The following is a 20,905-nucleotide window of genomic DNA, read 5'->3' on the forward strand; positions in this document are numbered from 1 at the left end:
CCATAGAAAACTCACCTGATGAGCTTTCCCTTAAAAGCCACTGGTTTATGCTCATCCTCAAAGCACAAAATTCAGTTTTCCCTATTCAAAATGTCTTAGTAACTGATTATTTATTTAAAATTATATATATAAGGGAGAGGATTTTTCTTTTGTTTTAAATCATGAAGGTTCCAAAAATTGTGTTATGTTTGGTGCACTATTTTGTACCTAAATGGTCAAACCATTTTCCTGCAGCCACTTTGAACCTCCATGAGGAACTAATTTATTCAGTCTCATGATTAATCTGATCCTCACGAAGAAATTTTCTTCTAAAGACTTTTGTTGTATCACAGTCATCTTCAATTCTTAGGAACACTTCTGGTTTTGATGGAGAAATACCAATTTCACATATGGATCTAACCACTAAAACTGAGGGTAACATTTTTCTGTGAAAGGGCATGTGTAGAAAAAAATAATCTGGTTTACATGAAAAAATTGTTCAGCAATAACCTTAAACATTGTGTCATTGTCCATTTCATTTATTTACAGCGTTCTTTCTCTGGCTTTTTAAGTAACTAAAGTTTCCATTTGTTACTCTTTCTCCTCTTGGAAATACAGCAGTAAACGTTAACATAAGTTTTTCTTACAAATACTTAATGACTGTGCTGAAAGCGTTCTTACCTCAAGCACGTCCCAAGAGCCATCAGATCCAGTCTGGCTTAAGGGTTCTGTCTATCATTAAAAGCAAAATGCTCCTTTAGATAAAAGCAAGAAATGACAAAGTATTAGAGACTGTATTCTAAGTGTAAAAAGATCATGTCTCACCATATCATTGTCAATGAGCCTTTATTTAAATTAATGGGAACCGAATATACCGGTTTCTAGAACAAAGAAACAAGCAGAGGTCTGATGGATTTTTATTTTCATCCTAAATTTGTTTTAGAGATGTTTAATTTGTAATTATATCATGCTGGCAGAATGCTTAGTTGTGTTATGGCTCTCTTCCCAGAGATCCTCGTGGATGCAGCTTTTAACAATTCCTGTGTGTTTCACAGCTGGTCTGGATTTGCCTTTTGCTTTATTTGTTATTTTTTTAAAAACGCTAATTGCAAGATTTAAAAATGAAAACTAAAAGCAATAATGACAGTGGAACAGTTTTAAGCTTCAAGTGGTTACTCGTCTCCAAAATTTCTTGTGGAACTAAATTGCTTCGGATTACTGCAAAGTCTGCAGCATCCATAATAATATCGATCTCTAATTATGGTTTGAAGTATCAGGAACATGCAATTAATGCCTTCAGAATGATGTTTTCATTTTCAGTGACATTTCTTTTACAGGACTGGCACGTCCTGATTGATTGCAGAATATCACAAGTAGCCCTAGTTCTTCTCAGAAGCAAACACTGGGCTCTTGATCCCAAATATTTTGTATTTGAGGATGTTGTGGAGTTTGGCTTTAAGTCCCTCACTTTCCTGCCAATGTCAAATGTGATTCAAATCTGAGTTAATTTTCTCATCTGTTGCACTCGTTCTCACAGGACTTTGTTAGAAGCAGAATACAGAGGGGATTGGAAGAAAATAGGCTGGAAGAATTTCTGCACCTGGCACATCCAAAAGGGTTTAAGAGGCCAAATCAGATGACAAGGCCATCATCTCAATATTAATCCCTTCCTTCCACACACATTTTGCAGGTCTAGGAAGAATTCTCTCCTGCCTAGACTTTTAATACAAAAAGCTACTCATGTAGAGACAATCTCTGCAGCAAAGGAGATGCTGTTTGACTGTCTCGTTATTAATGAACAGGAAATTATCAGCTAATAAAAGATGGTGACACAGTAAAGCAAATCAAGAGTAAATCCTGGACCACTTATGACTCCTTCCCAGCAAGTTAAATTTCACTGGAATTTTTGCTATTGTTCTCAACAGACCACAAAGAGACACTCAGGCTTTGATCAGCAGTGATTTTAAGGCAAATAGAAAGGAGTAAATAAATTCCACAAAGAATCTTTCTTAGGCTGCTGGCAACAGTACAGCTACAAAATTAGCCTCTGCTTGGGACAGTCAAACAGATGGGAGGCACCCAGGTGGAACAAATGACACACCAAACAACAGACAGTCTCTCACTCCATCATATTTGACCCCAAAGTAATGACAGAGCTCAGGTTTAAGGATGAAATTACTGTCATCTGCTACACATATTAGTCTAAGTCATCCCATGTACATTTAGAGACATAGGTACAGAACAGATTGTGTGATATAAGGGTTTTATCCTCATTAACCTAAGGGCATTGTAGAAAAGTAAATCTATAGCTGAGCTTCCTACACAAAATAAACCCTTTCTGCCCTCTCTGTGAAGCAGATATTTTGTTGCAAAAAAACAAGAGGAGGGAAGATTAGAATTAGTTCCATTTAAAAACAAAACACGATGGAGGAATAAAGTGCAGTGCAAGAAGAGAGAGAGGCTGAAGGTAAAGTTACCTCAGCTTGCTTCTGTCACAAAGAGGCACCAGCAGAGCAATTCACCTGGGCTTAAACAATGAATTTTCGACTGCTTTTTGCACAGGGGAGGGCAGCCCCATGGTACTGTGGGTCCCACGGGTCAGAGACAGACATGGAGCCTGACAGTGGATTTCTCTGCTGATTATCAATGGCACGGTACAGAATATTTTGCAGAGTGAGGTCCCTTACTGGGCCAGATCCTGCAAGGCTGCTCTGGGGGATGGAGCCATCCCAGTGGGCTGACAACCATCCTGGGGACCACAACTCATCCATGGGAGAAACTCAGCATGACACTGACTACCAGGAGAAGATGTGCTGGACAGCACAGACATGTCCCAGAGGATAAGGGGCATTTTAAACAAGGCTGGATCAGTTCAGTTAGAAAAAGATTTAGACCCAGTGGAATCCCCGAGATGACGAGCCAGGTAACCCTCAATAGCTGGTTTTAATGCTGGTTTTAAAGAGTGGATATTTCAAAAAGACCATTTTCCATCCAATATCACAAAAGGGAAATAAGCAAGACCAAAATAATGTCTCACAGATTTTATTTTATTTATGAATCAACTAGTCTAAAGGAAATACTACCGTCTTTGACTAGGAGCGTGGAAGAGTTCAAGGATACAGTATGTATTTTTAAAGAAAAACCTAATACACATGTTTGGAAAGGAAAAGGACAAGACTTAAGCTCCTGGCAGTATTTGCAGACATCCACAGACATTTTGAATAGAGGTATTCTTCTGGGGGCTTTCACCTTGTCTGAAGGTTTTGTACTTGTTCCAGGTCTTGCACTGTTTATTACATTTTAGAAAGTCAAGTTATTCTTTCCTACTGCACTGCAAACTAGAACATTACTTTTGCTAATTTTGGGGACTCAAGAGCAAACAGAGCAGAGGAAGAGCCAGACACAGATGAAAGCACAATTCGAAAAAAGCAATTTAAGTTTCCACTTCAAAAAAAAAAAAAAAAAAAAACCACAACCAAAACAACCCCAACAAAACCAAACTGAACAAGTAAGGATTTTCCTCAAACCTGTAGCAGCAAAGTCTGTTCATTTTTTGCTTGCAGTATTAAAAACACTCCTGTCAAATATGCCTGAGCCAGCTCTGCATCACATCAGTGATACAGGAAACATGACAAGGGGCAACTTCTAATGCCTTTGTCAGACCAAGGCAAATAGACAGAGATCCAACACTGGAGATTAATATTAAAGCCACAAATAAAGAGATCACATGTGAAGTAAACGATTACAGATTATGGGGAATTCTTTCAGAGAGATGTTAAAAAGAATTAGTGAAACTCAAAACCCCCACACATATACTGAGGTCTTGTTTCATTTCCAAGGTATTTAAAAGGATGACATTCATTCCATCCTGCCAGCTCCTATGTGGAGGAAGTGTTCTGCTCTACTGAGTTTGCACTGTATGTTCTATGACTACTCATAGCTCTGCCTGGCACATTATAACTACTGTGGTTTAATCTTCACCCTATATTCCAAAAAAGAACTACTGTGTTCACTGTCAAAGTTTACTATTACTCTCCAAGAACTACCCTGTTCTAGATATTATCCTTATGGAGTCCAGGCTTGTGGGAATTCTGTACCAAGCAATGCAGAAGGATTTTTGACAAATCCAAACAGCTTTGTCAGGTTTGCAAATCAAAGAAATGTCTTTGAAGGTGAAGAAGCCAAATCTTAAGTGACATCAAACGTTCACTCATTCATTGCTATAATAATTCTGACCCCTGATTGTTATCCAAGGCCTCATTTTGTCACATACTATATGAACAGAGTGAAGAGTTTCTTCTCTAAAGAGTTTGCAGTTTTAAAAATTAGAAACAGGTTGGATACGACTGTTTTCAAAGCTGATCATTCTCCCTAAGTGCCATTTCCTGCAGGAGACATCCTCTAACCTAGAGATGATGGGCTCTTAATCCTCATCAAATTCTTCAGTGTAAAGCACAGCTCAACCTACTGCATCTCTGAAGGAAGTGTTTTCCATCTGATCATTAACCAGTTGTTACTGCTATTTGAGCTTATTAGAGGTTCATCTGAGAAAGAGTGGTAGCAGTCCTCAATTTTACATTTCTTGCCACTAAGAAATGATCAGAAATTCACCCTTTAGCAGGATTCAGAAGAGGGTGGAAGGACGATCATGGTTTTGCAATAATCTGTTTCTTAGGGACCAACTCCCCAAAGCCACAGAAACTCCACTGATGTTTTTAATGAAAAAAGGGATTGGTTCCTGTATTAATTCATAACCAAAGTATGATTTCCCCTTCCCCTTCGGTCTCCTGAGAACAACATATCAGCAAAATAACATCTTGCCACACATGCGCAGCAGCAAAAGCATCTGTGAATTCTCACTGAAGAACTGAATGTGTGGTAGTGGCTCATAGCAACACATAAACCAGAACAAAAACAGCTTGACTGGCCTTTTAAAAGAAAATCCAATTCATAACAAACCCTATTTCAGCTTGTTATCTGAGATGGACACGAGTGTTTGAGGGAGGGCAGGGAATGGAACATCCTATTTGTACAGTGGCTCCTCTCACCATGGCCGAGCGGTAAATGCCAAGTGTCCTGTTGTAGGGCAGTCTGCAGTCCTGTTTTACAGGTGAGCAAACACAGCTAATTCAAACAGCACCCCTTGGCCCAGACAAGTCACATACTTTTAAACTAGCTCCTGTATTTTTGGAAGACCTTTCTTCAGCAGTTTAATAAGTCTGTTTAATAATGAGACTCAAACAAACAAGAGGCACTGGATTTCCTCCAGCTTCTTCTGGCCTTGAAAAGCCTCTTTTCTTCCACAGTTTCACTGGTGCTATGAATGGTCGTGACTGGAATCTGGGAGGTTGGAGGATTCTTCCTCAAGTTCTCTTGGAAAACAGTCCTGACCATCCACCACTGGAACTGAGATTTGAGAGTCATTCCCATCCTACCCACAGTAACCCACTCCATGTATAGCAATTACTGACCAGATATCTGGCAATTCTGTAGAGCCTATCTACAGCACTGCTCTTGTATTTGGGATGTCAAACAGAATAACTGCATAGGCAGGGTCACACACAAAACCATTTTTCAAGTTAACTGCTCCGTACTTCAGATAAACAACGATACATTTGGGCTTCCTTTCCAGTAAAGCTCTCTTATTGCCAATTATATCAGAGTTTCCTGGCCTCTGGCAGCACTCAGCTAAACAGCTCCAGAAAGCAAGTACCCCTGAACCAGGATTTGGATGACACAATTGGGATGGTTATTTAAACAGTGTTTACATAAACTGAGAGATGAAGAGAGTGAGAAGTGAAGTTCTGAACACTAACTGTCCCTTCACCTTGAGCAAGGCATACTCAGGGAACTGGAATAATGTCACATAGGAGGACTTTGCCAGTTAATTAAACTGATCTAATCAATATATTAGTATTGCTGCAGGGGTACTAGTCTAATTTTCATCACTGTAGGGAATCAAAGACATTATACTGATATGGAATTTTGCACGTGGAATTGTGTTCACTTCCCCTAAAACAGTATGTGCATGGTATAGGCGGATCTTTGAGCTGGAGCCCACAGACAGAACTGCAAATGCAGGGAGTAGCAAGTGGAATACAGGAATTAATACCCAAAACAAGGCAAAATTCCTTTCAGTTTACTGGAGGGATTGCTGTTCTTCAAAAAAAAAATTAGGATTTACTAATTATAGACAGGTATTCCTCTGGAGTTCTTCTGGTTCTCCAGTATGAACAAACAGGGGGGTTCTGTTGTTTGTTTTTGTTTTAAGTGTAGTCAGTAAAAGCAGTGACTCAGATCACACCTTGGGAACAAATAAGTTCACCAACCGTGTTATTTTTAGTCACCTCTCCAAATCTGCAATGCTGGTTAAATATTTGGTCTCACAACACGGCAGACAAAAGTTGTGAACAACACTAACCCCCATCCTACTGACTTGAGCTGGAATAAAAGACAGTCAGGGGCTGGTCTTCCCATTACTTCTAAATAAAAACTGCATGCTATCTTTACTGCTCTTGCATTAATGAAAAAATAATCCTATTGTTTGGAGTAGCACTTGGTCCCCAAGGAAAGAATTCCTTTTCATCTAAACAGCTCTTTGTTTTGAATCTCTGCTAGGCAGGGAAACAAAATACAGGCCTCGATTTCCCCCCCCCTTCCCAGGAGCTCTTTCACCATCTGTGCATGATCCTGGCCCAGCCCTTCTTTCCACCCCTCTGATAAGCACTCAAGGATTCCTCCCAAACATGGCTCACCACGGGAACACGTGGCTGCTGGGGATGGTGCTGGGGAGCCCAGGCTTGGATTAAATGTGACAAAAAGCCACTCCCCAAGGATCATCAGGGGCTTGATGTGGGAGGAGAAGTTGGGGAATTATTATTTCCCTCCACTCAGGGAAGCATTTCTGTCCCAAACCATCCTTGTCCCTACAAAGTTTTCAGGAACATAATGCAACGAACTGAATCCCAGCACTCACAGCAAACCATCACTGAAATGCAGCTCAAGACACCACTAGGGGTGTTTTTCAAATACCTAAAGAAATGGACATTACCAGCAGAATCAACGAGTAGGAAGCCAAAGCAGAGAAATGTGTTCTTTTCTTCCTTCCACCATTCAGTATCAAACCCAGTCTCTAGTTTGTGCACGTACCTGAGCTGTTCTCTCCCTTCAACTGTGCTGAAGGCATCCCTGTGGACATTAGTTCTTGGAGGAACATTATCTACAAAGAAAAAGCCCTTTAAGACTGCAGATCTACTCGTGGTTAACACACCACCTTGAAAGAAAAAGATCTTGGTCCTGCACCTTTGCAATAAATGGTTAATTAAAGCAGCAATGCTGGTGGAAAGTGGCAGAATTTAGTCCAATTTTTTGACTTTTCCAAATTAGGTCATACAAACCATGCTCTAACTGTGCTGGTGTGGAATTGTCTCAAAAGGATTGCTGATCTATGGAGAGAGAGGAATAAAACTGGAATATACTCCCTCTGTCTTAAAGTGCTATGAGTAAGTGACACTTCTACAAGTGGCTGTGGAAAAAGAGCTGTAGAAACAGCAGCATGGATGGTCACATTCACAGAATCATAGAATCATGGAATCCTTAAGGTTGGAAAAGGCCTTTCTGGAAGCTACCAAAAGCTAAAAATCCAGCTTAACTCCCCAGGGAAAGAATTAACACAAAGAAGTCGCACAAGGGACAAAGCAAACGTATCACCGTGCCACACTTCTGAACACAGTCACAACCTGGTCCTTCCAAAAGTAAAGAATACCCCATGAAGCCCGTGGTTCTGATTAAAAAAACAGACCACACTTACAGCTGGTCAGTACTAGATCCCTGTTTTACAGCAGCTGTAGAAAAACAGCAATTTAAGACTCCCTGTCAGTTTGCCTTATGCAAATTGTAAGGCTTGTAGTGAGTCTCTGTTACTCCCAGAAATGCCTGTAGTGCACAGCAGTTCAGGTTCCAGAAGGAGCAGCTCAGTGACATTTGAGTATGGCACTGCTATGTAGCAGGGCATTCTAGAGTTTAAACACAAAAAAAAGATTAAAAAAAAAACCACATAAAAATACATTTAATTCACTTGATACCTGGTAGAGTTGTTTCAACTCCTCTAGAGATGTCCTGCCTGAGTTGGTTATGGGAAGCCAACCTGCTTTTCATGGAAGAAGGTCTTGGTGCTGTAAGAATGATCTTTTGCTGATGATGTAACTGATGGGATGACTCAGGTCTGCCAGTTGTCCTTCGGAGCAGAGCTGAAAATCTCTTGTCACTCCGTAACTTTTCTCCTAGATTAGATTCCCCTCTCCACCCCTCTTCCCACTAAGAAAAAGGAAAATGTTCTCCCAGCCTCTCCAGCAGCTCTGGCCTGGGATATCAGCAGGAGGTCAGTACAAATAAACCATCTTGACTCTCCCAACTCTCTTGTGAGTTCAAGATTTCTCCTCCAGCCCTCCCTGCTCCATAACTACGTTAACCTTCCCAGCCCCCAGTCTCCCCCAGTCATTCCTTTGTCTACCTGGGGACCACTGTCTCCTACATTTTCCAGCTCACAATTTTCAGTATACTTGAAGTAGGCAAACTATCAGGTGCCTCTTGACAACCACTGATCACCAGGCTATCAGTCCTTATAAAGCCAGGATATGAAGGCAGGCTGTGCCCCCTAGGCTGGCCCAGCTTGGCACAAGGGTCTTATTGCCATGATTAAGCCCTCCACCACATTTCAGGAAATCCTCAAGGAGCAGAGACCTAAAAAATTGGCCTTATAAAGAGAAAATATCATCAGCCATAAACAGGAGGAGTGAGCTGGAAATGATGACACTGGAATGCAAGGGAGAAACAAGGCACCTGACCAGGACTTGGTTTCAGCAGGGGGTGAGATGCTGCCAATGCCTTGGGACGATCCTTTCCCTGAAATCCCTGCCATTTCCCAATTTCCCAAGCACATCACATGTAAAAGTGTAGCCCTGCCATCACATCACGCTCTACACAAACAGCCTTTGTGCACAGAGGAGGAGCCTCTGCCTGGCAGAAGCCGGAATCGCCCGTGGCAGATGTTGAAATCATTCCCAGCGCCGAGTGCCACGGCAGACACACACAGGATCTCCTTCCATGTTGCAAAGAGGTTTAGGAGATTTGAGGCTGGGGAACTATACTGCACTAGTATATCGTACTCCAAATTGCAGAAGAGGATGCCTTGAGGAGAAGTAATTTTAAGTAACCCAGGATACAACATCTAGCCAGTTTATAAAATGTTCCATTTCGTGGGCCTGTAGATAAGCAAGTGTTAATTAATCAAAATATCATGTCTGACAGCTTTTTAGAAAACCCCTTGTCCTGGTTTCGGCATCATAGCATTTAAATATATCATTATGTGCTTTTTACAAGCCTGATTGGAAAAATTACATCATGTTGGACTTTCTCAACACTTGGTGCGTCAGCTCTCAGTGTCTAAGAGCCCCATAAATAGATGTTTGGACCACCTCAATACAATTCATGTCTGCAGTTTTTCCACAACACACTTAACTCTATTATTCAAATAAAGTGCAAGTGGATCTTTTCTTGGGAACTGGGGTTATGCAATTCTCAGTACGGGAGGTTCAAAAAAACCCCAGTATAAAGCCAAACATGAGCTGCAAACCCTTGCAGAGCACAGAGTCTGTTCATATTTATTTATATGCTGTGTTTCCACTTCATTCTCACTTAACAGCCACTAGCTCCTTTTGCCTCTTTTGATCTACCAGACTCTTTCTCTCTCGTGTCTCAGCACACCAAGCAGTTAAACATCAATGTGCCAACTGATTAATAATGAAAATGTAATTGCAGGCTGATCAAAACTTCCATATAACTAGACCCCTATGCTGCTAGGAAATACTGTTCCAAATTAAAATTATAAACCCCTACAGTACTGATGAGATTTTCCCAAAATCCACTGAATTCTGGAGTTTGATAGAAAACCAAAAGATGTGCTGTTTCAGGTCAAAGATATAACACTACTTTAATATACATACTCATCTCTAGATATATTTAAACCTTATTTGAGGGTGAATTCCATCATCTGTATGCCAGCCATCAGCAGTTTAATGAGAAAGTTCCTGAAAGCAAGAATACACTTTAACATCACCATTTCCATTTGTTTTCTGTTCTGTTTTCACCAGAACTGAGACATTTCACTTTAAGTATGATTCAGAATGCCAAGGTCAGAAAAAAAAAATCTCCATAGTTACACACCTCTTTCTTGCAATGAAGTGCCAGTTCTTCAGGGCTCTGCTTCCAAATTATGAGTGCTGTAACACAGTAAAAATGCCTTGCCTCAATCACGATAGACCTGTTTACGGTTTTTAGCCAACACCTAAAACATAGATCATTTTCCTCTCTACAAAGATAACTGAAAGACCCCAAGGAAACAACCCAAAAATCCAGTTCGTGATGTAAAATTGAAAATTTTGTGGAGATACACCCAGTCTCTAATACCAAAAGGAAGGATTCAGCATGAATTTGTCAAATCCAGAGAAATTCCAATGGATATATATTGGAAAATAGGAGATATATGGACCATATAAATATACAAAAATAGAATCTATTAATATGATCTCTTAGTGTAAAATGTAACACTCAAGTTTAACTCTTATGCTTGCAATGTACAGAAATTAAGAAAAAGGTATTAATTCATAATTAATTACATTATATATATTCTTTAATTTAACACAAGCACACCAATGTCATGTAAGAAGTCCCTACCTTTCTTTAGAAGACACTAGGAGACTTCTATACAGACAATATTAGTAGGCTGGAGTTAGAGGTAAGCTCATAACTGATTTTTGTTATTTAATTCCCATTTCTAGAAACAAGAAATTACCTTGTGACTGTCTCTCATTCTGATTTCTGCTGTTACGCTCTAAAGTCATAATCACATCTCAGTGTTTGCTTTATAAATTAGGAGGACATGTTAAGTTGAACCTGGACTTCTCCCGCTGACTCAGGGACTGCAAAGCCCTATAAGAACATAAATTCACTTGACACAGGCGAGTTCAACAGCTCATTCCTTCTGGGGCCTGTGATAATTTCGGCATCAGTCTGAAGCACCAGCAGCACCAAGTCCAGGGCTCTCCTCCACGCCTCTGTCTTGGCTGCAACGTTATCGTAAACCTTTAAACCCTCGCCGTGGTCAGCAAAGGGACCAGAGCCACCCCCAAGCACATCACCTCTTCTAAACAATTCCAATATATATGCTGAGGGAGAGCCACAATCCACTGCTTTCTTGAGGTGATGATCCACTAATGCACGCGCTTCCAACTCCGACGGAGCCTTTGCCATGTTACACATGACCACGGAAAGGTACCTCTTCCAGCCACTTGCTAGTGCTTGGAGCACAAGGGATTTATACTCTGCCACAGGTGTGGCCAGCCAAGGACTGGGAAACTCTTTCCCAGCCTTTGCTGGTCGCACAGGCTGCTCGGTGAGCACCTGGATGTGGCTGAGGCACAAGAGCTCCACTGCACCACCCCCAGGAAAAACCTTCCCATCTTTTAAAGCATGGTGGAGTCGATACACTGAAGTCCAGAACTGGTCCTCAAGGAGCTGCACCTTGGAAGCCACAGCAGTGGTGAGCACGGCCGTGAGCAGGGGGATGCCTCGCACGTTGATCCGGACCGGCACAAGCTCACCCAGGTCCATCGCACGCCCATCGCTGGCCTCCCACAGCTCTGCCTGGGCCCCGTTCCCAGCACAGGAAGGGTTCAGCTGGCTCAGGTACGTCACTGGCTGGGCACCAGTGACCTCCCCAAAGGCACACAACACATCCCGAGGCACAGGACCGATTACCAGTATCCTGCTTGCGGTGCATCTGTCCAGTAAGTTTCTGCACACGCTTCCTTTGACCAAAACTAGGTTTACTTCAAAACTCACTAGAATATCTAACATTCTGCTTAGCCATGTGTCTCCTGCCCTGCCTCCCTCTAGGTTAGGATGCTCCAATATGGTCCTTATGTTATGTGGTCTGTTAAAACCTAAGTGACGATACTGCTCCGTTAGGTCACCATCCACCAGCAGGATCCGGAGGGATTTGTCCTTAAAGTGTTTGATGACTTTGGCTTGTTCTGGTGACACTAATGTGACAAAGCCCTGGGAGACACAGGAATAGCTTTCAGGCAGGCCCAGCAAAGAGCATGTCACAATCCCTGTGATATTAAGCTGGGAAGAGCCCCTGCACTCTGCTCTCTCTTGCTGATACTCAGCAATGCTCTGGAGCAGTTTCACACCAGTCTGATTTCCATGACTCAGAGCCATTGCCAGGTGTCCTAAATCAGAGCATTCACACGGATCTGCTGATGGTTTCAAAAGGTATTCCTGAAAATTACCTTGTTGACCTGAAAAATGGCTTTTTCCTAAAGTGCTGAAGTGTCTGCTGTGGGTTAACTTCTGTTTGATACAGCTGGATGAAATAACACCACTTCCAGAAATCACAGATGAACTTCTGTCACCCTCTGGTTTGACAAGAGAAGCTGCTGAACCAAAGCCAACCAAGGGTGAAACCAGGGCCTTGTTAAAATGACAATCATCTCCTTGATGGGAACAACAACTTATTGAAATTACTTCTGGTTCAGAAATACGTTTCTGAAAATACAGCAAACCCTGAGGATTTAGAAGACTGTCACATCCAACTTGGCAAGCTTTGCATTCAAAAGCGTTTGGCCTAACTCTGCTAGAACACAGCTCTTTTTTTACATCATGTATTGATATTTGGAGACACTGGACTCTCTCACAGCAAGAGTTCAACCCCTCAGACATCACAGACACTATTGCTGAAACAGGAACATTCTGCTGGAGGCACTCCACCACGGCACTGCTCCACGCACCAACGAGGAACAACAGGGTACTCATCCCAGTCCTAAACTCCTTGTTCTGTGCCTGAATGGTTTCATTAAGAAGCTGTCCAGCAGCACTAGTCAAATCCAAACTTTCAATCAGTCTAACAGCAGAACAAATCAATGTGCATTGGTTGGTGGTTTCATCCACAATGAATTTATGAGATTTCATTGGCCCCAGAAATGCTCTTCCAGTCGATGCCAAGGATGAGAGTTGCTGGAGTCCAATATGTCTCCTTGCATTCACATCCCTGAAAGCCATGGGCAGTGGGCAGCATCTGTGGGCAGAACACAAACTTACTGACCCAACCTCACAGCAAGCCAGAGCACAGATCCCCAAAAAAGTAATTTAGCAGTCTAACCCTGAACACAGCTCTGCTCTGTATAAAACAATTCTTTTACCCCGTGCACTTATTATGAGACATCAATGCATACAATTGCTGAAATGGTGTGTTGCTAAAATGCCATTGAATCGTTTCTGGCCTTCTTCCCACAGTTTCTTCAACTTGAAGCATTGCAGACTGTATAGAACTACCATGTCCCTCCTGACCTGTTATCTGGAATTTCAGTTATTTGCCTTACTTAGGGCAAAAGTTCATTAGAGCAGAATGGGCAAATTACATGCAAAGCACGTAAAACTGGAAAACTAAACTTATCTCTTTCCAATTCTATCTAGTCTATTTAGCACACATTAATACTTTATGCATGCATGAAAAGCAATGCCACTTCTAAATACCTCATAAACTGCCAAGGTTTTAAAATTTTTGATCTGCTACTCATTTTAAACACACCAAAAATAAATCTTCTTTTCCTCAAAACCTCTTCCATACCACAGTCTTGTATTAAACTAAAACTTCCTTTTTGAATTACAAAGTATACATACACACCAAGAATTGAGAACCCTGAGCCCTATACCTTTTATGCTCAGCTTCAAATCACAGAATGGTTTAGGTTGTAAGGAACCTTGAAGATCATCCCCTTCCAAACCCCCCTGCCCTGGGCAGGGACACCTTCCACTAGGCCAGGTTGCTCAGCGCTCCATCCAACCTGGCCTTGGACACTTCCAGGGATGTGGCATCCACAGCTTCTATGGACAACCTGTGCCAGGGCCTCACCACCCTCGAAGGAAAGAATTTTTCCCTAATATCTAATTTTTTCCCAATATCTAAACTATTCTAAGCCTGCTCTCTTTCAGTTTGAACCCATTCCCCTTTGTCCTGTCCTGTAAGCAGTCCTGCCCCATCTTTCCCGTAAGCCCCCTTCAGGTACTGGAATTTATCCATCATATCATTTATTCCGTCTCCCTGAAGGCCCCTCGGCGCAGCTAGTCCAAAATCCAAAAAGCTCATGTTTCCACCCCACTCAGCGAAAGTCCACCTGAACACTATCTCCTAATCTTCACAGGGAGAGGAAGCGCTTCCCGGACCGCCGGAGGGGGGGAAGCAGCCTGGAGCAGACGCAGCGGGCACCCCGGAACAATTGCCTTTTGCGGCGGCCCGGCCGCTTCCGCGGTGCGGAGGGCCGGCCCGGTGGCTTCGGGTCGCGGGTGCGGGTGGGGTGTCTCACGGTGTGGTGCGCTGCTCCCGGCGCTTCCCGGTCGCTCCCTGGACCGCCAGTTGCCTGGACCGGCGGCCGCTGCTCCGCGGGCGGGTCCCACGGCGCTTCAGCTGTCAATCACGGGCAGCGGTGCGGCGCCTTGGCCGTACTGGCGGCAGGGCGGGTCCCGGCGCGCGTCCGGCTCGCCATTGGCCGCATCGGCTGGGCGCGTGTCTGTTGCGGTTGCGTCCCGCCGGTCGCGTCCCGGATGGTTTCCCCGCCTGGATGGTGAGCGCGCCCTTCCTTTCTTCTTTCCTTCCCTTCCTTCCCCCGCAGGCTCCTCTCCCACCTGCCGACTCCCCCCGAGTCCCTCCGCCTCCCCGCCAACCTGCAAACCCCTCTCAAGGTTCCACCCAGGCCGCCGTTGCCGCCTGGTTACCTCCGCCCCCCCCCCAGCTCTGTCACCATGGAAAATGCTCCCGAAAAAACACTGGGATTCGCAAAATGCGGCACTTGCGCTCCGCAAGCCGGGGGGAACATGCCTGGTTCGTCTGGGCACGGCTCGCTGAGCTCCTCCGCTTCGTGCTGTCGCGGTGGCAGGTTGGGATGGCACCGGCCAGGCCAGGAGCGGGAACCTGGAAGGGATTTGTACAGCTCAGACCTGGAATAGAGGGAACGATAAGGCTCTATAGTCAGGAAAGAGATCTCTAGTGGGATTTTGCCAGAGCGGCATATAAAGGGTAAAAATCTGATGTTCGTGTCGATAGCAGGGAAAAGCCAGACGAACTGCTTTGTAATCCAACCTGGGAGGGACAAATCGCGTTAAAAAAAAAAAAAAGAAATTTCACGGTTAACTACAAGAAAATGGGATCTTCTGTGTTACACATTGAGAATTTAAGAGAGTGATCCCAGCCAGGAAAATGGTACCAATTCAGCTGAGATAAGAAAGTGGTTAGCAGTAGCTGGGTAACAAATTCCTTGCTTGGTGTTTATTTACTTTTATGAAGCCCAACCAATTGAAGCTGGGGAGGGGAGGGACTGCCTTTCCTTCTGTGCAGATTCCAGACTGAAGGACTAAAATTTGTCTGCTGGTGATTTAAAAACGAAACTAGACTTGAGGAAAACATCTTTCTAGCTCCGTGGATGGGAGGGACCCACAGACCCTGTACTGTACAGTTCACACTTAGAGGCAGGAAAGGTCTCAGAATTATCCTGGATAATGATGTACCAGCTCAGCACAAGCAGATTAGTGCTCCTTAAGGGACAGATTTCGTGTTGATCTCGCTGCTCCCAGAACACGTTGTTGCACAGCTCCCTCCTACTCGGGGGACAGGGAGCCTGGAGCTGCACAGCTCCCTTTACACTTTGCTCCCTCAGAGCAGGTGCTCTGGGACATCCCCATCTCGGGGCTGGCTTGGAGGAGTGGCTGAATTTGCCTGCCATTCACAGTCGGGACCCTGTGCAACCACCTTTTTTAGCTGTGAGGATGATGGACTCACATTTTCCAGGTGAAACCACTCCTGACACATCCAGGCCACCACAGGAGGTACAGAGGGTCCTAAGTCTCCTCAGTGGGGTGTTCATTTTCAGTCTGCCTGCCTGTTCTCCTGGCTTTACTCCTTCAGTCTTCAAAACTCCTTCTGTTTAAAACAAAAAATGTGAAGCTCAAATGCACATTTCCCAGGAACAAAGTCTTTGCTTGTATTCTTTTTAGAATAACCAAAGAAATGAGCATAGAGACCCCAGTGTCTGCCACTTGCAGCAAGGAATGTCTCTCACTTCTGCTACGGTTTTACTTTTGTTATTTATAATTTAATGTATTTTGCATTCTCCCTGGAATGGGCAATTTCTTATCTGCTGTCTCCCTTACTTTCTGAAGGCATCCAACTATAGAAAACCTGGCTTAGCTACAGCCCAGCGGAAGAAAAGTGGCTTGAAGCCTGAACTTACAGAAGAGCAAAAGCAGGAGATCCGAGAAGCTTTTGATTTGTTTGACACCGATGGATCCGGGAGCATCGACATCAAAGAACTGAAGGTTTTCAAACTTTTTTTTTTTTCCCTTGTATGAAAATATCTTTGATCTTAAAACTGTAGCTGCTTTTTCTGTTTGTCCAGCCCTACTTTAAAATACTTTGGGAGTATGAACAAGAGTAATGGCTTGCTGTCATGACTGAATTTGGGGTGTATTATGCGGTGTACCCTGCATGTAATGCTTCAGAGCAGACAGGCTTCTCTCATATGTGAATATTTAGGTCTGATAACTTGGAACTATCTGAGCATTAGAGGAACTAAACAGTTCCTGTGTTTAGGTACATGCAGTACACATTTCAGTTTTCATGACTGAGATGGTTGTTTCTGGGAAATGGACTTTTGTTGTTCTGGGATGAATGCCAGAATATCGAATATTTTCTTCACCTCAGAACTAAACACACATTTTGCACACATTCAGGAAGGCTACAACCACATTTGCATATATGTAATCAAAAAATTACCTGGTTTTTAATTTAAAAAAGAGCAAAAGAGGGATCTGAGTTTCATTTCAGTAGCAATTCACGTAGTGTGTGTGCACTTGCATACACCCAGTAGTACAAGGGAGAGGACTATTCTCAGTTCTCTCCCTGTGTTTTTATGTGTCTTATCCTTTTCTCTGTGAACCTTTTAATTATCTCCCTGACCTTGATTTCTCACATACACAGACTCTGCCTCAATTTCTGCACGAGTTACCTAAGCCTGTGGCTTAGCTCAGGATTTACTTGGAAGTACTTGGTTAAGGACAGCGTGTTTCCTGAATGCAGATGATACATGTTAAAGTACAGTTCTTAAAAGAGACTGACTTGTTTTAGCATCAACCATTTAATGCTGTTTTCTTTTTCAAAATAAATTCAAAACAGTAGATATTTTACAATAGAAAGTGTTGCCCTCTAAAATGAACAAAAAGGAACTTTTTCAAGTTGTCCCATTGCAAAGAACTGGTCAGAAAACACAATTTTCTGATGAATTGACACTTTCCATTAGAAAAGTGTTCAGCAGGAAAATTTCTGCCTAATGTTAATTAACTATGGATTTCCACTAGACCATGTAGGAAGAACATAATCTTCAGAATATCAAGCCTACACTATTTCTGTTTGGAAAGATGAAAGAATCTGGTAAGAGATACCAAGGTGTTTTCATTGCAGTGAATTGTTATTACATTTTTGGACAAGGAAATGAAACAAGCTTTAGCTCAGCTGCTTACAACTTAATTTTGGTGGCCTTCTAACAACTGGTTTTTGGTGCAGGTTGCAATGAGGGCTTTGGGCTTTGAGCCAAAGAAGGAAGAGATTAAGAAAATGATAGCAGACATTGACAAGGAAGGAAGTGGCACCATCGACTTTGAAGACTTTTTGGCCATGATGACACAAAAAATGGTAGGAATTCTTAGTAGAAATTCTTGTGACAGCATAAGCAGCTTGAAGTCAGGAGTTTTCTAATTAACACGTGTTTTGCTCTTGTTTTAGAGCGAAAAGGATTCACAGGAAGAAATCTTGAAAGCCTTCAGATTATTTGATGATGATGGGACAGGAAAAATTTCATTCAAAAACCTGAAAAGGGTTGCCAAGGAGCTGGGAGAAAATCTAACAGATGAAGAACTTCAGGTAAATTCTGATTTACCAGAGCTTGCCTAACAGGCACAGAGCTATCCTGTAGCTCCTAAGGACCAGGTGGAAATTTATGCCTATACAAAAAGGTTTGAGAGGTCAAAAATAGGAAGGGCCAGTCAAACACAGTTATGTTTTCACATGAAGTGCTTCTGATTGATTGTTGTTTTAATGAGTGGATTATCTTGTGTTTTGAGTCCAGTGCTTGATCAAATGTCCAATGTGTTTTGTAGGAAATGATCGATGAAGCTGATCGAGATGGAGATGGAGAAGTGAGTGAGCAAGAATTCTTGAGAATCATGAAGAAAACTAGCTTATATTAATATTTGTTGCCTTGCTACACAGCTGTTCCAAAAGATAACCTGGAAAAGACTTAAAAACTGGGCTTGTGTCTCCTGCAAATTTTCTGTCATATAAAGTCAGGAAGGACAGATTTTTTTTTTTTTTGGTTCATTATTTTTTCAACAAAGTTAATTGGGGAAGAGGGGGCTGCAATATTCAGTATTGTTAAAATGAGATACTGCAGAAATGAAAAGGAAGGATGGACTGAACCTGCAAGGCAGGGTCCCTTTCTCTCCCCCACAACAACTTCCCCAGTTGCCATTTTGGACAAAATACGCTGTGTTTTACTATTTCACTAAAAGACTTCTCACTTAAGATGCAAAGATTCCCACTGCTGCTGGGAAAGACCACTTGGACTTTCCTAAGGCTACAGATTAAAGGGACAAGCACAGTATTTTTTTTATTCCCTTTGAGGCTTTTAGGTTATCTTTTGGTATTTGTCTCCTTTTGTTTATTTCCATGAGAGACTCTAAAATGAATTGCAAGTCTGTCTGTATTTCTGTATGAAATATTGTTTTCTCATAGCAAGTTAGTTTTGGACTTAATGGGAAGCAAATGTAGCTAACCAGCCTTGGTTCTTCATTTGGAGCTGTGTGCCATCCATAGATGTTCTTCTGTTTATCTGATCACCCAAAACCTGAATGAAACTTGAATGTAACGTGCTTGGGTCACCAAAGTTTATTGTATAACCAGGCAACATGTTGTGCCATTGTTCTTACTCCCCAGACATTAGAGCTGCCATTACTTCAGAATTTTAGGTACCTAAAAAGTTCAGTTCTGTGGTGCACTAGAGTACATTTTGTCCTTGACTGTTAACAGTTAAGTTGAAAGGAGGACTCACAGCTGAAGTGAATAAACAGCTCACCGTGGATATCTGTGGAACACTGAATGTATTTAGATCCATGCAATCCAAATTCATTTCACACATTACAGGTTTGGGTTTGGTTTTTTTAGGAGCACCTTCCTTTTCTTGAGTATTTCTTGCACATACTGTCAATCTGGGACTTACTGGAGAGCCACACTGCCTTCTGTGTTATGGGGACAGAGGGGACACAACCTGACATCCAATTATGTGGCTCTGCAGGAGGGTTTATCCTTGGGTCCTGATTAGACGATCTGTTTTAAAACTTTCAAAGCCTGTAAAATTCCAGAGACCTGAGAAGTTCCCTATTAGCATAGTCGGTGGCAGTTGATGTGATCTGTAGTATTGTAAGTGGTTTAAAATGTCTTAACTTTGTATAAGTGTGAAATAAAACTGTTTTGCAAGTTAAGGACTTTGCGTGCTACTTCTGAATTTCTCAAAAATTATTTTAAAGTGTTAAATGGTTCACTAAGTGCATTTTCACTTACTTTCCTTTATTTTTTCTAAGAGAGGAATTCTTACGTGCAATAGTCTGTCACGTAATTCCTCTTCCACGTTGCTGATTAAAAGTTTCTAGTACTAACCACGTACCTTCAGAAAGGGAAATTTGAAGTTCTAGTTGATTGTGGGGAATCCCAGAGCCTATTAAGAGTGATTGCACTTTTTTTTCATGCTGCCACAGGAAGAGATTGATGACTGTGGTTTACCTATGATGCGTGTCACTTCTCTCTTCCTGTTCTTATCCCATTACCTGACCTCGGAAAGTAGGAAAAAGCCACACAATCATACCTGCCATATACACTACAAATGGGGAAAAGTAATTTCTGGTTTGCCCGTTAATCTCTTAGGTCTGGAATGTCAAGCAGTGGCTGAATTAGCACAAAACCTGCAAGTGTTTAACAGAACAAGTGTCTCCTGGTGCTTTAGTTTGCACAATAGTGAGGGATATCTTGTCCCCTCTTCAGCCTGGGCAGCTGTGAGGGCCAGGGGAGGCAGATGGCTGTGAACCTCATCCTTTGCATCCCTTTTCCCCTTCATGCTGACCTGGAGAGCAGGTTCTTACCTGGCATTTGCAGATTCCCCTTGGATGGCTGCAACGTGTGCATCCAGCTGAGATCCTCCCTCTGCAACATCAGCGAAGCCTGGTTTTCAGTCTGAGCATTCATTCGAGTCAGAGGCTGCACAAAAAGGAAAGTGGAACTGCAGTTTGTGTTTGGCAAGCACCTAAATATCAAAGCATTGTTAAGGGCAAGAGCTGCTTAGGAGATAATATTGCAAATTGCTTCCAGTGAAATATGTTTTTAAATGAAAAGGTACTGGGCTTTTAATAAAATACAAAAGAGTTCAAGAAGGAAAAAAATTGTTTGCAAGTTATATCCCAAAGGATGCCAATTGCATGGCAATTTTATTTCCACCATGCAACTTCTAAGTTCTTTATCATCTCTCAGGCCCACAGTAGAGTCCCACAATCCTGTCAGCCCCACTCAAAGGCAAATCTTCAATTGGCCTTAGGAAAAAAAGACCCAAGGAACTGCCAAGGAGTGCTGTGCTCTCACTTCATTAGGTGTGAGTTTGTTTTCAGAGCAATAAATAGGATCAACTTCTAACATTGCAGAGGAATAACGGCTTCTTTTCACCAATCTTGGCATTTAAAAGAGGATGGGGTAAAGCAATAGAACAAACATTTG

The 20,905-nt window shown here is 42.5% G+C and overlaps 2 protein-coding genes across 3 annotated transcripts; one reads left to right on the plus strand and one right to left on the minus strand.

Annotated features, from left to right (window-relative positions):
* Nucleotides 1-8,136: 8,136 nt before the first annotated feature.
* Nucleotides 8,137-13,133, minus strand: BBS12 (Bardet-Biedl syndrome 12). Of its 2 annotated transcripts, XM_029964057.1 has the most exons (3): nt 10,832-13,133; nt 10,204-10,259; nt 8,137-8,228 (listed from the first exon to the last, which is right to left on the minus strand). In XM_029964057.1, exon 1 carries the CDS (start codon nt 13,099-13,101, stop codon nt 10,969-10,971), a length of 2,133 nt encoding a protein of 710 aa, XP_029819917.1. In that variant the 5' UTR covers nt 13,102-13,133; the 3' UTR covers nt 8,137-8,228; nt 10,204-10,259; nt 10,832-10,968. The 2 variants fall into 2 exon arrangements, with proteins under 2 accessions (XP_029819917.1, XP_008927109.2); XM_008928861.2 differs by lacking the exon at nt 8,137-8,228 and having other exon boundaries at nt 9,710-10,259.
* A 1,491-nt stretch (nt 13,134-14,624) lies between these two features.
* Nucleotides 14,625-19,626, plus strand: LOC103762210 (caltractin). Its single transcript, XM_029964066.1, has 5 exons — nt 14,625-14,663; nt 16,255-16,410; nt 17,654-17,782; nt 17,873-18,010; nt 18,247-19,626. Exons 1-5 carry the CDS (start codon nt 14,661-14,663, stop codon nt 18,334-18,336), a joined length of 516 nt encoding a protein of 171 aa, XP_029819926.1. The 5' UTR covers nt 14,625-14,660; the 3' UTR covers nt 18,337-19,626.
* The last annotated feature ends 1,279 nt before the right edge of the window (nt 19,627-20,905 follow it).

This window comes from Manacus vitellinus, unplaced genomic scaffold (assembly GCF_001715985.3).
Source record: "Manacus vitellinus isolate BGI_N305 unplaced genomic scaffold, ASM171598v3 scaffold_69_pilon, whole genome shotgun sequence".
NCBI lineage: Eukaryota > Metazoa > Chordata > Aves > Passeriformes > Pipridae > Manacus > Manacus vitellinus.

Coding starts and splice junctions, on each gene's coding strand:
- LOC103762210 (XM_029964066.1), top strand. Junction 16,411..17,653: donor TCGACATCAAAGAACTGAAG/GTTTTCAAACTT, acceptor TTTTTGGTGCAG/GTTGCAATGAGGGCTTTGGG. Junction 17,783..17,872: donor CCATGATGACACAAAAAATG/GTAGGAATTCTT, acceptor CTCTTGTTTTAG/AGCGAAAAGGATTCACAGGA.
- BBS12 (XM_029964057.1), bottom strand. CDS start 13,101: ATGGCTTTCAGGGATGTGAATGCAAGGAGACATATTGGACTCCAGCAA.